The sequence below is a fragment of the Anarhichas minor genome, unplaced genomic scaffold (assembly GCF_050575085.1).
Source record: "Anarhichas minor isolate MPS153535 unplaced genomic scaffold, ASM5057508v1 ptg000035l, whole genome shotgun sequence".
NCBI classification, from domain to species: Eukaryota; Metazoa; Chordata; class Actinopteri; order Perciformes; family Anarhichadidae; genus Anarhichas; species Anarhichas minor.
In genome coordinates this window covers 3,294,957-3,306,430 of record NW_027466481.1, presented here as the reverse complement: position 1 = coordinate 3,306,430, position 11,474 = coordinate 3,294,957, and the positions used below count along the sequence as shown (strand labels likewise).

Sequence of the window (11,474 nt, the reverse complement as noted above, 5' to 3'; positions counted from 1 at the left end):
CGATGCAATTTACTTAACTTCCAAGCTTAAACTTAAGAGTTTCTTGCAGTGATTTTTTAACTCAAGAAAATATATGCTCTGCAGTAACAGTGCTAGGGGTTAATTAAATAAAGATTTTTTTTTAGGTTAACACAATGCAGACACTGTGTCTAGAAAGTGTAACAGTGGAAAAGTTTACATTCATGAGCTTTATGAATCAGATGTGGGCAAAACAAGCTCATCGGGCTCATAAAATGTTCTGGCACCATTCAGTCATGAGCTCTTTAAAGTTAATTTATTGATGTGGAGACATCTGAAGCAATTGCTCAACAGCACTACAAGCCTAAAAAAAAATTAAAATCACAAAGATAATTTGTCCTTAAAATCTTTAATGCTCAAAACTCCTATATTTCCGCCAGCACGTGAAGGCACCATTTGGGAGCCGGTTGGAGCGCATTCTTCTCCACTGCCGATGGTTGCATCACACTACCGTGGCCTACTTTAAAGTTCGTTGCGCGCAGTTCTGTCATCTTGAAGACCACCTTCTGTGTGTTCAGAGAGTTGTTGTTTTTTTGCTTCAGCGAGGCTCGGGCTCAACCACAATGGACTCAGTTGCGGCTTTCGCGAAACTTCATTTGGGCTGGCCTCAAATGCATCACTTGTCCGCCCTACTTTGTCTTGCTGCCGTCGTCTATAAATTAACGATCTTGCTCGCCCAAAGAAGATTCGCGCTTCGAAACGTTGAAGCTTTTCCGGGACCACCTGCGCACTGGCTCTTTGGAAACATGAATGAGGTAATCCGGTTCCGTATAGCAGCAACTGCAACTGCGTGTATCTGTTAAATATCACTGCTGTAATCATAACGTATGGGCCGTTTAGCACCTTTCAAAACAAAGTCACAAAGTGCTTTACAGTAAACACAAACAAGTAAATAAGTGCAAAAAACAGTTTTGAGTCATCCCTGAGCTACCAGTATTTATATTTACACTGTTAAATATTAAAGGGTACTTTATATATTTTTTTGTTTTAAGTTTCTTTACAGATACATATCTTACATAATTACTAGCCTTTTGGCTTCATCAGACACATGTCGGCCTTAATGTTTTTCATTGTTAATGTGTGTTGTCCCTGATTTTAAGAAATGAGTAAAGTACATGAAAAACATGCAACCTGTAAAATAATCATGTATTTTTGAATACACAGCATTTAAGAAATAGCTCAAATGAACTTCACCTGGATCTAGTCTCTATTACGTATCCAACATTTTAAAGAACCATTCACAAAGAGTACTTTCAATTTTGATACTGAAGTACATTTTCTGATAATGCATTATTGATTTTTATTTAAGTACAATTTTAAATGAAAGACTTAAACTTGTAATTGAGTACATTTTAATATTGTGGTTTTGCTACTTCTACTCAAATTCTGCACATTAGAGTTCAGGCGAACCGACTGTCCTCCCTCAGCTACGGGACAGACAGGGTTGGTTAAGCTTCCTATATGTGTGTATTTTCCTTTCAGTTCAAACAAGATGGGAAAGACTTGCACATGGTTGTGAAATGGGGACAGCACTACCCATATGCTTATCCAATGTGGTTTGGTCCCTTTGTTTGTTATTTTAACATTCACCACCCGGATTATGTGAAAACGCTATTCACATCAACAGGTGAGTGAGCGATTATTCTTATTATTATTATTATTATTTGTATCTTTACTAATATCACACACAACATTGGCTACACGTTTTTACAACCAAAGGTCAATGTAACATCATTTTAATTTGTTTGTCTCCCAACAGAGCCAAAAGATAATTTTGCATACAGTTTCTTTGAGCCTTGGATTGGTAAGACCGCTTTGCCCTTCTCCTTCTGCCTATTCCGGCACCGACAGAGTTGTTTGTTAAGGCGCGTTACTCACTGACACACGTACTTTTTCCGTCTCTGTCTTTAGGTGAAGGTTTATTGCTGTCAAAAGGTCAGAAGTGGTTTAGACACAGACGGCTCTTGACTCCAGGTTTCCATTATGATGTTTTGAAACCATACATAAATCTGATGTCAGACTCTACTAACACTATGCTGGTATGTAAATGCCGGTTTAGTAATGTTGAGAAAATCTAGAGGACAAACTTGTATGTCAAAGTTGGTTGAGCCAATGAGCGTGTCTCCTGCGGAGATGTCACATCTGTTCTCTCACTGTTGCCAGGACAAATGGGAAAGATATGCAAACAGCAATGAGTCCTTTGAATTGTTTGAACGCGTGAGCCTCATGACACTAGACAGCATCTTGAAGTGTGCCTTCAGCGACAACAGCAACTGTCAGACTGAGAGGTGAGTCCATAACGAAGCGTTTCACAAGTTCTGGTCTTGGTTCTCAAATGTTTGCTGCTTCAGCTGTCTGAATCATTCATCATTGAGCTTTTAATGATTGCCTACGTTCTCATTTCAGTGGAATAAATGCATACATCAAAGCGGTGTATGACCTAAATGACCTCATTAACCTGAGGCTCCGGACATTTCCATACCACAATGACCTCATTTTCCACCTCAGCCCACACGGCTTCAGATTTAGAAAAGCATGCAGGGTGGCCCACAGACATACAGGTAAGATCTTCAAACAATTGCCAAATGTCAATCACACTGGATTTGATCAATATGCAATATATACTCATTCAGTGTCTTGTCCTTCTGAAGAGGAAATCATAAGAAAGAGGAGAGAAGAACTAAAGGAGGAGAATAAGCTGGATCGCATACAGACCAAGAGAAACTTGGACTTTCTGGACATCCTTCTCTTAGCAAGAGTATGTGATATCAGCTCCCATCCACTGAATCCAGAAATGTACACATGCTCACTTTTGCATTACGTCACGGCATCTGTAATAAACCACAAACCTGTAAACGGCCCTTACATACCAACTGCTACAACATCCTCTCTAGAGAAAATAGTTTGAAGAACAGTATTGAGTCATTTAAAGCATAAACAGCCTTAGAGTAGCAGCAATCAAACTTAAAGACCGCAAACAATATACAGCCATCAGCAGCTTATTTAGTCTTTTTTTCTCATTTCTGTCTATTATCTCACCTTCAGGATGAGAATCAACAAGGTCTGTTAGATGAAGATATACGAGCAGAGGTGGACACCTTCATGTTTGAGGGCCATGACACCACAGCCAGTGGCTTGTCTTTCATCCTCTACTCTCTGGCCTGCAACCCGGAACACCAGAAGCTTTGCAGGGAAGAGATCATTCACGCTCTGGATGGCGAGGACACCTTTGCGTGGTAGGCTTGCCACGTGCAATGCAAGTTAGTGCCAGTCAGAGTCTCACTGTTTTTGTTGAGAATATTGACAACTAATGCCTGTCTGTCTTTGTTTTACAGGGAGCATCTCAGTAAAATTCCATACACTACAATGTGCATAAAAGAATCCCTCCGCCTTTACCCTCCTGTGCCAGGAATATCCAGAATCACCACCAAACCCATGACCTTTTTTGATGGAAGGTCTTTGCCAAAAGGTTTGTTTTTACCGTTTTTGGAAAGCTCACATAGTCACATAGGGACTCAAGAGTATGTTGCCTCAGTGAAGCAGCATACTCTGATTATATAATAACTTTGACCTCACTGGAGGAATATATTGTTAACTTGTATTGGTCACCTAAGTCTCCCATAATGGACCTTTGGCGTAAGTCATGCTTGCACAACATACAGCATACATTAACCCTTTAACCCACATGCTTAAAATAGTTTTAGCAGGTTCCAAAAAAAAGTGTCTCACACACTTTAATATATTAAAATGATAGTCTATTTGCTTTAGTACACCTTGTTTTACAGTCTCTGCACAATCCAAAACCTACTTTCTTTTGTCTCATTTGCAGGTTGTCTTATTGGAGCAAGTGTGTTTGGGATTCACAGGAATGCAGCTGTCTGGGAAAACCCTGATGTAAGTCGAGAAGATCATCCTGAGAAGTCTCTGTGAAGCGAAAGCTCAACTACATGGTGTACATAGAATCAATGATAAAAGTAAACTTCTGGTCCCTCGTTGCTGTGGTGGCCCAACACCCTGCATCTACATAAAAAGTGACATCAATTTGGTGCACAATTAATGCGAACCCTATGGTGACCTGGTTCCAGAAGATCTGCCACTGTGTATCCTCTCACTGTATTAGGGGTGTGAGTGGGCACAGACTCGAAAGATTTTCAGGGGACAAAATTAAGAAAAATGTGTGATCTATGCCCTTTCTTTTTATCTTGTGTGTCGAAACAGGAGTTTGACCCACTGCGTTTTCTTCCGGAGAATGTTTCCAGGAGGTCCCCACATGCATTCGTGCCCTTCTCAGCGGGGCCAAGGTATGTCCTCACCTGATCATTTGGACTGGCTCACTATGAACTAGGGCTACACAACTACTCTCTTTCTAATCATTTTTCCATCTTATCAGTCTGCACAGTATGTGAATGTGTAACCCCTTTTCAACAACACAATACAAACTGTTTACAAACTGGGGTTACAGTAAACAAGAGAGCTCAGTGTAACTTTGGATCGATCCAATTCAAAACAACGCACAAACCCCAAAATGAAATACCCTCTGCACATCTTTGGATTTTAGTAAACAACTCTTGCTACCAGCAGGAAAAAAAATGCAATCATTGACTGAACATCGATTTACGGGCAACATAAAAGTTCAACTTTACAATACAATTGCCCTGCAGTAAGAACCAATTTGGAAAAGCTTGTTGCTAGTTAAAGATAACTCACCAGTTGCACACATTGCAAATATCACCTCTGTATTGACTTTAACGAACATCTAATTGTATCTGTAAGCCACTGAGGGGCGAACGGGAGAACTTGTTCGCACGCGTGTTCTATTCTACAAACAAATCACTCTCCAGTGCGCTGTATCTCCTTCGATCCGTTGAGCCATTTATTCCCTTTCACATTTACCACAGCATTAAATCAGCATTGTTTAATCTTATTCCTACCAATGAATCTCAGCATGCCAGTCACGCTCTCGCACCACCAGGTTACAGAACACTATACGACACAACAGGATAAGACACTGTTAGCTTCCCTTCCACACACACCTGATTCTCATCACCAAGCGCTTACCTATATGCACCTAACCCTCACCCTCTACATTAATGCTCCACCCTGTGTTCAATGTCAGAACTGCGTGGATAAATTCACCTTGCGTTTCCCTCAAAGATAGAATAAAAAAACTACATTATGGCTCCAACAACTTCATTTAGCAAAGGATTCATTTTTAGAAATTGTGACAACATCTGTCTGAGCAAACAGAGGAAAACTCTATTAAACCAAAGAAAACTGAGCATGGGCTCCATGTTATCCTCATGTACAGCATGGCTAGTACCATATGTTTTTGTCATTATGTCAACCCACATCCAAAAATAATAATAATTAGTAAGTACTGACTGTTGATTTAAATTTCAACAACAATTGTTTTGTTTTTTTAATCTTTAAATTCACTAGTTATGGCATGTTGCTGTCCTCTTATGTTGCATTTCATTTCTCATCATATTTCTGTTTTCCCCACTCAGAAACTGCATTGGTCAGAACTTTGCCATGAATGAGCTGAAAGTGGTGACGGCCCTGACACTGAAGAGATACCAGCTGATGGAGGACCCCACTCAGAAACCCAAGTTAATTGCTAGAACGGTGCTTCGCTCAATCAATGGCATCCACATCAAGATCAGACCTGTAGACCCACATGGGTAAATGCAAAAAGGGTAAATGCTCAAACCTGAATGAAGAACTTTAACACTGACATAGAATCACTGATGGATAATAATGAAAGATAACTCTAAAGTATTTTATTTAGTGAGTGAACATTTTGGGTTAGAAATTACTTGCTGAAAAAGGAGTTGATCTTTTTGCACTTAACATGTGGAAATAAAGAATAAGACCTCTATTGTGGTAGGATTTATTCACCAAATCAGTTTGAATAATTTCCTCATTTGTAAATGCACCATAATATAGTTTGTGGTTCTGTTTTTGTAGTGGTTGATGGGGGTTAGGAACAGGTCAAAGCACCAAAAGGTTTAGCCGATTTTTATCTTTTTTCTTGTGTTCATGATGTAACGTGCACTTTCACACTACTGATCAAAGAATAACATTCTTAAAACTTTAAAGGGCGCTGCCGCTGTGTGAACATTAATTTTTGTCTGTGCTACATGAACTCATTGGAATCGGGTCCAAAGTACCCTTGAGGTATCTGGTCAATAAATACCTCCAGAATTAAGTGTGAGGAAATCTTTGTTTACGGTCTGTTTGCTTAGAGGTCATCGAATTCAACATTTAATCACAGCTGAAAACACTGCACAGAGTTTTGAGTCAAAAGTAATTCATTTTTTATTTACAGTCATATGATTACAAAATCCACAAGGACAAAAAGTCACCAGCACAGTTTGTAAAAGTGAAACACCTCATCTTTTGTTGATTTCTGATCTCCAACCTTTCACTTAGAAGATCCCATGAAAACAGCTCGTCTTTAGTGCTGACTTAATGCTATACCAAAGAAGTCCAACCGTTACCATCTGATCTTTCTGCATGTTCCATCAACTCGACCTTCCTCTTATAACTACTTGTCTCTTTGTTTAAAATAAGATCGACAGCTTGCAGTCTGATGCCTCTCTCAAAAGGGAACACCAGTTAAGTGAGAATACTATTTCATGGGACCTTTCCATTTGGGAATTACAACCAGTTACATAATGTTCCAAATGTGTGACATGAATAACTGATATTCTGTTACTGTGCAAAGATGGTTCCTACGTCTCAAGTCAGTTCGGGGCAAACTAAATATGAACAGTTCACTGTATAAACGGCACTGTAGTCTTCTGCAAGGGAAAGATATTAACACACTACATGACCATCAAAACATACTAAATCCAAACCTTTTGTGTTTTGACGAGCATTTCTTAAATTTTGCAGCCGAGTTGGTATTTGTTACTGTGCTGCTGTTCCAATTTAAAACTATATTCTATTCCTACATAATAGTCCAATTAACTGCCAACATAGAAAACTGTAAAATTCTTGTATTTACAGTTTACTACAAACCATTTAAAACTCAATATATATTAGAAAAAGATGTGATCGACATGCTGTTTGGACACGGCAAGTGGCTTTTATCTGCAGAAGAATCCAAATCAGTAACGACGAGTTTGCGTCATCACTTTCACGAGATGCCGTGTAGATTTTGAAATGTTGAGGTTGGTGCAACATGCCATAAACAATAGCAGCTGCAAGTCTGCAGCTAGAGCTCACTGACAACTTTCACCATTGTGCACAAGTCACCATCTAGTGGCTTGTTGGACAAATACAACACACTTGAGTTGATGTCCTATTGGTCTAACCCATGTAATGGAAAGGCTTCACATTATATTAAGAGGTTTTTCGAAATAAAAAGCAGCCCTGTGTTTTGATAGACACTGACTTCATGTCTGGATTCTGTGACTCATCACTTTTCACGCTAAAATATTTCATATAAAAGTATGTTTTTGCCATTTGTTTAACAGCATTATCAAAACACTGACGGAGTGAAAAAAATGTTGAAAAAGTGATTAGTAAAAAAAAAAAAAAAAATACAACTTAACAACCAAAACAACCATATCCATGTAGCCCGTCGCTCACAGACAAAAGTAGGCAACCGCACCTCTGAGGCTCAAATGCTAACTGCCGAGTGTTGTACATTTATGTTAATTGTGTTTGCAATCAAACTTCTGCTTTATTCCTGCCAACTTATCAACTGCTGACATAGCAATGTTGGTGATATCTTGTGACAGACCCCACTGTGTGGTGCCTTTTTTTTTGTGATGACAATGAGTAACACGACAAATAAAAATAAAAAAACTAGATTGAGATGTGAATGACTCCCCCTCTGCCAGGTCACAGTCCCTGCTGTATCTGCTGGTAACCTGAGAGTCAGCAGCTTTGACAAACTGTTAGATGAGTAGTGAAGGGGTGGGTTTCTTCCCCGGCCAAGCTTCTTTGGCATACTTCTTTTTGCGTGGCTCGTTGTGTGTCTCTGGAAGGTAGGGGGCTGTGACGGGGGTGGGGTTGAGTGTGACGGGGGGCTGGGGAGCCTCTGGGGCCAGGTCCACCTCGGGCGCCGGATTGGGGAAGGGCAGAGGAAGCCCTCCCTGCATAGCAGCACCTCCCGGAGCTCCTGTTGGCTGGTTCTCGTGACTGGTGGGGGGCAAGTCCCCATAGAGACCACCACCCAAGCTGTAGCCGTGCATGCGCTTTGAAGTCAGGTCGTCGAGACCAAGAGTGTTGTGACCCTCTGATCTGCGTTTCTGCAGAGAGGACAACACCGGTTATACATATTCCAAGTCATATCTTTGCTCAAACATAGCACCGGTATTGTGCTGTGTGACATAAAAGCTCACCTTGATGGGGATGACCGCAGTCTGCACCATGTTTCTAAACCGTCCCACCGAGGGGTCTATATCCTCTATAAGTATTAAAAATACAAGTGTTAAAATTGATCAAGGAATGTTTTTGTTTCCTAAAAAGAAGAATAGTAGACATGCACATATCTTATCACATAGCTTTAACACATATGACATAGCTTGGTTATATATTTACAGCATGATGGGAGGCCCCTCACTGCACAAACCCATTCAAAATACTTAAATTACTTAGTGGTGCTACATTTTGTATTCAGAGCATTATTATGGCTGCAAACAAGTAGTGGAGTAATGTCTACCGGATTAGAGAATGCTAACTAGCAAGTTCACGGCCGCCGTGCTGCACTGCGTTTATACGGCGTTTACAGCTGATAACGCCGTCCCGACCGACAGCGTCGTCGCAAAAGTGTAGCACCCACCCTCCAGTTCCCTCTCAGCTAAATACTGTTAGCTCTGTCGGCACTTTAGTTGGAGTTTCCACTCTTAGCTGCAAGCCGCCGGCTCAGCTATATTAATGTTAAGAGCCGTTGCAAAGCAATAGAAATGCTCCAAACCTCGTATAAAGCACCTTTAATATGTTTACTGCCTGTAAAAACAACTTCAATGAGGTCCAAAGTAAAATCCCCTAAAGGTCCTTTTCAGTTACATGCTGTAAAACCTCCACACAAAGAACCTTGAATTCTTCATACCTGGGTTAATGATGGAGTCGTCCTCATTGAAGGTAACTCTGGAGTTCCTCCGCTTCCTCTTAGGCCTCTGGATTTCCAGATTACCCTCCTCAATAGTCAGTAAGGATATGCGCTTGTTGTGAGCCGTGTTGAACTCCGTCAGGTTCTGGCAGGATGCAGACAGGCATTGATAACGATATTAATTATGTTACACTTCATAACGCCTATTAGCAGTCTACCTTGTGGGCAACAAATGTGATGATTAAGAGACAAGGTGCTGCCATTTTCTTTCTCCTTTTATGTAATTCATATTTGAGAGTACGAGAATATCGTTATTATTAAGAAACTCAATGTACCTCCAGCTCCGTCTCTTCCTCTGGAAGCCCGAGCAGTCCTTTCAGCTCCTCATCCTCTCCCGTCTTGCTGTCCCCGGTGCCGGCGGTGCCTTGGGTCTGGGGTTTCTCTCTGATGGTGTAGGTCCTTGTTGAGGCCCCAAAAGATACCGTAGAGTCTATGGGAACTTGCTGAGGCTTGTGTGCCTCCAGACGGATGTGTCCCAGGAAAGTACCGTGGGCTAAAATGGCGAAAATCAAATAAAGTGGTTTGCAAATGTTAAGACAGAATGTTACATTACCGTGGACAGACACTGGTTCTAAATACAACACGAGTATACAAGTGTGATTGTGAGTGATGTCTTACTGCTGTTCAGGTCTATGAGAAAGAGCCTTTTCAGGTGTTTGTGGTAGATCAGGGCAGCGTGTACACGTGAGCATGACTGATGGTCGATGGTGAAGTCACACCAGTCCGGGTTCCTTCCAAACAAGTAGTACTTCTTTTCATCTATGATCAGTTTCTACGGGAAGAGACAGTTTCCGTGAATCGAGGTCTTTCAAACAACCGGTTAACAGGTGATGTAAAATGTCTTTGTGCCTCTGAGCCATAACCGAACAGTGTTTCTTCTCACTGAAAGGCATAAATATCAGGGCTTATTCTGCTCTCGCACCGTTTTAAGCCATGAAGCCAAAGAAAGTCCCAGTGTGCAACACATCTGGGACAGATTGGAACGTCAGGCTTGTATCTGGTGCATTCAACTCATTTGCATAGTCAAATAGCCAAGTTACCTCCATCAGTTTGTCTCCCTTCATCACGTCTAGGTGGAGCCCCTGAGGCGGCTTGCCTGCCCTAAAAGATAACACTTGGTGAACGTTTTGAACATATACAAAGTCTACAATCTGAGCATTTGTGCAGTGTTGATCATTACAACAAATCAATAGCCTAGCTTTGTTTCTCTTGATATGCACGAAGGTTTATTCATAATAAACGAGTGCTTGCACGGCGGACCTGTACGTTAGTCCTCTCATGGAAACGTTTGTAACGTTCGTCATCTATTGCAATGCTATTAAAGACCAAGACGAAGGCAAATACATGTTTAGAAAACGCACTATCAATACCACTTAACCCATTCTGCTCATAACAGACACCCTTAACCTTAACACGTGAAGCATTTCCTTGTAGAAACGACAGTAAAACCTAACGCCATTTGTAAATGAATACCAACGTGAACGAGTTAGCTTGCTAGCTTGCTTAGTTGCTAACGCTAGCAACAGTTACTACAAGCTTATCTCTGCGTAAAAGATCAGTTATATGAATGAGTGAACGCTGCTTTGCTCATTTGCATCTGGTATTGCATTACAAACAGACAGCTACAACTTCAGCATGTGGATTTTCTCACCATGATGGACAATCAAAAGGAGGAGCACTTTCTTTGCTTATTTTAGTCGCCATCTTGCCTCATCTTCTCATAGCCGAAGTGCATGCTGGGTAAACGTCACTTTGGGTTACTGGGAGTTGCTGTCTTCCAATTCTAACACATCACATCCAAAGTAGAACACCGAATAGATTTATTAAAATATATTATGTCCACACAATTTAGACTGAAATTGGGTCAAATTATCACTCTGCTAACATCAAGTGGGGTCAATTAAAGTGAACAAGAAAAAATTTGAATTCCCTGAACAACCACTAGGGCGTCTCAGAGCCCAGCTATATGACTCTAAACAGGCATGCTGCAATAAAATGTTTTTTGAAATGTGTCTGATTCTTGTTGTTGTGGAGAGATAATGGTTTGAGAGTGAGGGGCTTGTGATGTCACAGAGGATGCCTAGTTTATTCTGCAGAAAGTGAGGGGGTTGTCTTACTATAAGTGGCTTAACTAGTTTGAGAGGGTATATTCCCTGCATGAAAGACGTGTCACGGCACACTTTGAAGAGCACTGGAAGGTTGTATTTGGAAAGAAGTGTGGTACAGTTCCCAAAAAGCTCAGGGAATCCCTTTTGTGGCTCGGCTGGGATAAACATGTCAAGTATCAACCATTATTGTTGTGTTTTGTTACACAGCGCTGACGCCAAAACAC

The 11,474-nt window shown here is 40.9% G+C and overlaps 2 protein-coding genes across 3 annotated transcripts; one reads left to right on the top strand and one right to left on the bottom strand.

Annotated features, from left to right (window-relative positions):
* The first annotated feature begins 629 nt into the window (after window positions 1-629).
* Window positions 630-5,963, top strand: cyp4t8 (cytochrome P450, family 4, subfamily T, polypeptide 8). Of its 2 annotated transcripts, XM_076106805.1 has the most exons (12): window positions 630-773; window positions 1,501-1,645; window positions 1,778-1,822; window positions 1,930-2,057; window positions 2,182-2,306; window positions 2,425-2,579; window positions 2,670-2,776; window positions 3,064-3,254; window positions 3,354-3,487; window positions 3,848-3,912; window positions 4,237-4,319; window positions 5,526-5,963. In XM_076106805.1, the coding sequence occupies exons 1-12, from the start codon at window positions 630-632 to the stop codon at window positions 5,701-5,703; spliced, it is 1,500 nt and encodes a 499-aa protein (XP_075962920.1). In that variant the 3' UTR covers window positions 5,704-5,963. The 2 variants fall into 2 exon arrangements, with proteins under 2 accessions (XP_075962920.1, XP_075962921.1); XM_076106806.1 differs by lacking the exons at window positions 630-773; window positions 1,778-1,822 and having other exon boundaries at window positions 1,520-1,645.
* A 348-nt stretch (window positions 5,964-6,311) lies between these two features.
* On the bottom strand, window positions 6,312-10,866 carry LOC142965735 (nuclear inhibitor of protein phosphatase 1-like). The gene is made up of 7 exons (XM_076106808.1): window positions 10,794-10,866; window positions 10,183-10,243; window positions 9,761-9,914; window positions 9,418-9,635; window positions 9,083-9,227; window positions 8,373-8,437; window positions 6,312-8,279 (listed from the first exon to the last, which is right to left on the bottom strand). The coding sequence occupies exons 1-7, from the start codon at window positions 10,844-10,846 to the stop codon at window positions 7,926-7,928; spliced, it is 1,050 nt and encodes a 349-aa protein (XP_075962923.1). The 5' UTR covers window positions 10,847-10,866; the 3' UTR covers window positions 6,312-7,925.
* Window positions 10,867-11,474: the final 608 nt, after the last annotated feature.

Excerpts from the sequence above, each read along its gene's own strand:
- cyp4t8 (XM_076106805.1), top strand. The coding sequence starts at position 630 with ATGCATCACTTGTCCGCCCTACTTTGTCTTGCTGCCGTCGTCTATAAA. Across the intron at positions 3,255-3,353 it reads GGCGAGGACACCTTTGCGTG|GGAGCATCTCAGTAAAATTC; the intron begins GTAGGCTTGCCA and ends TTTGTTTTACAG. Across the intron at positions 3,913-4,236 it reads CTGTCTGGGAAAACCCTGAT|GAGTTTGACCCACTGCGTTT; the intron begins GTAAGTCGAGAA and ends GTGTCGAAACAG.
- LOC142965735 (XM_076106808.1), bottom strand. The coding sequence starts at position 10,846 with ATGGCGACTAAAATAAGCAAAGAAAGTGCTCCTCCTTTTGATTGTCCA. Across the intron at positions 10,244-10,793 it reads CCTTTTGATTGTCCATCATG|GGCAGGCAAGCCGCCTCAGG; the intron begins GTGAGAAAATCC and ends GTTATCTTTTAG. Across the intron at positions 8,438-9,082 it reads CGACTCCATCATTAACCCAG|AGGATATAGACCCCTCGGTG; the intron begins GTATGAAGAATT and ends TAATACTTATAG.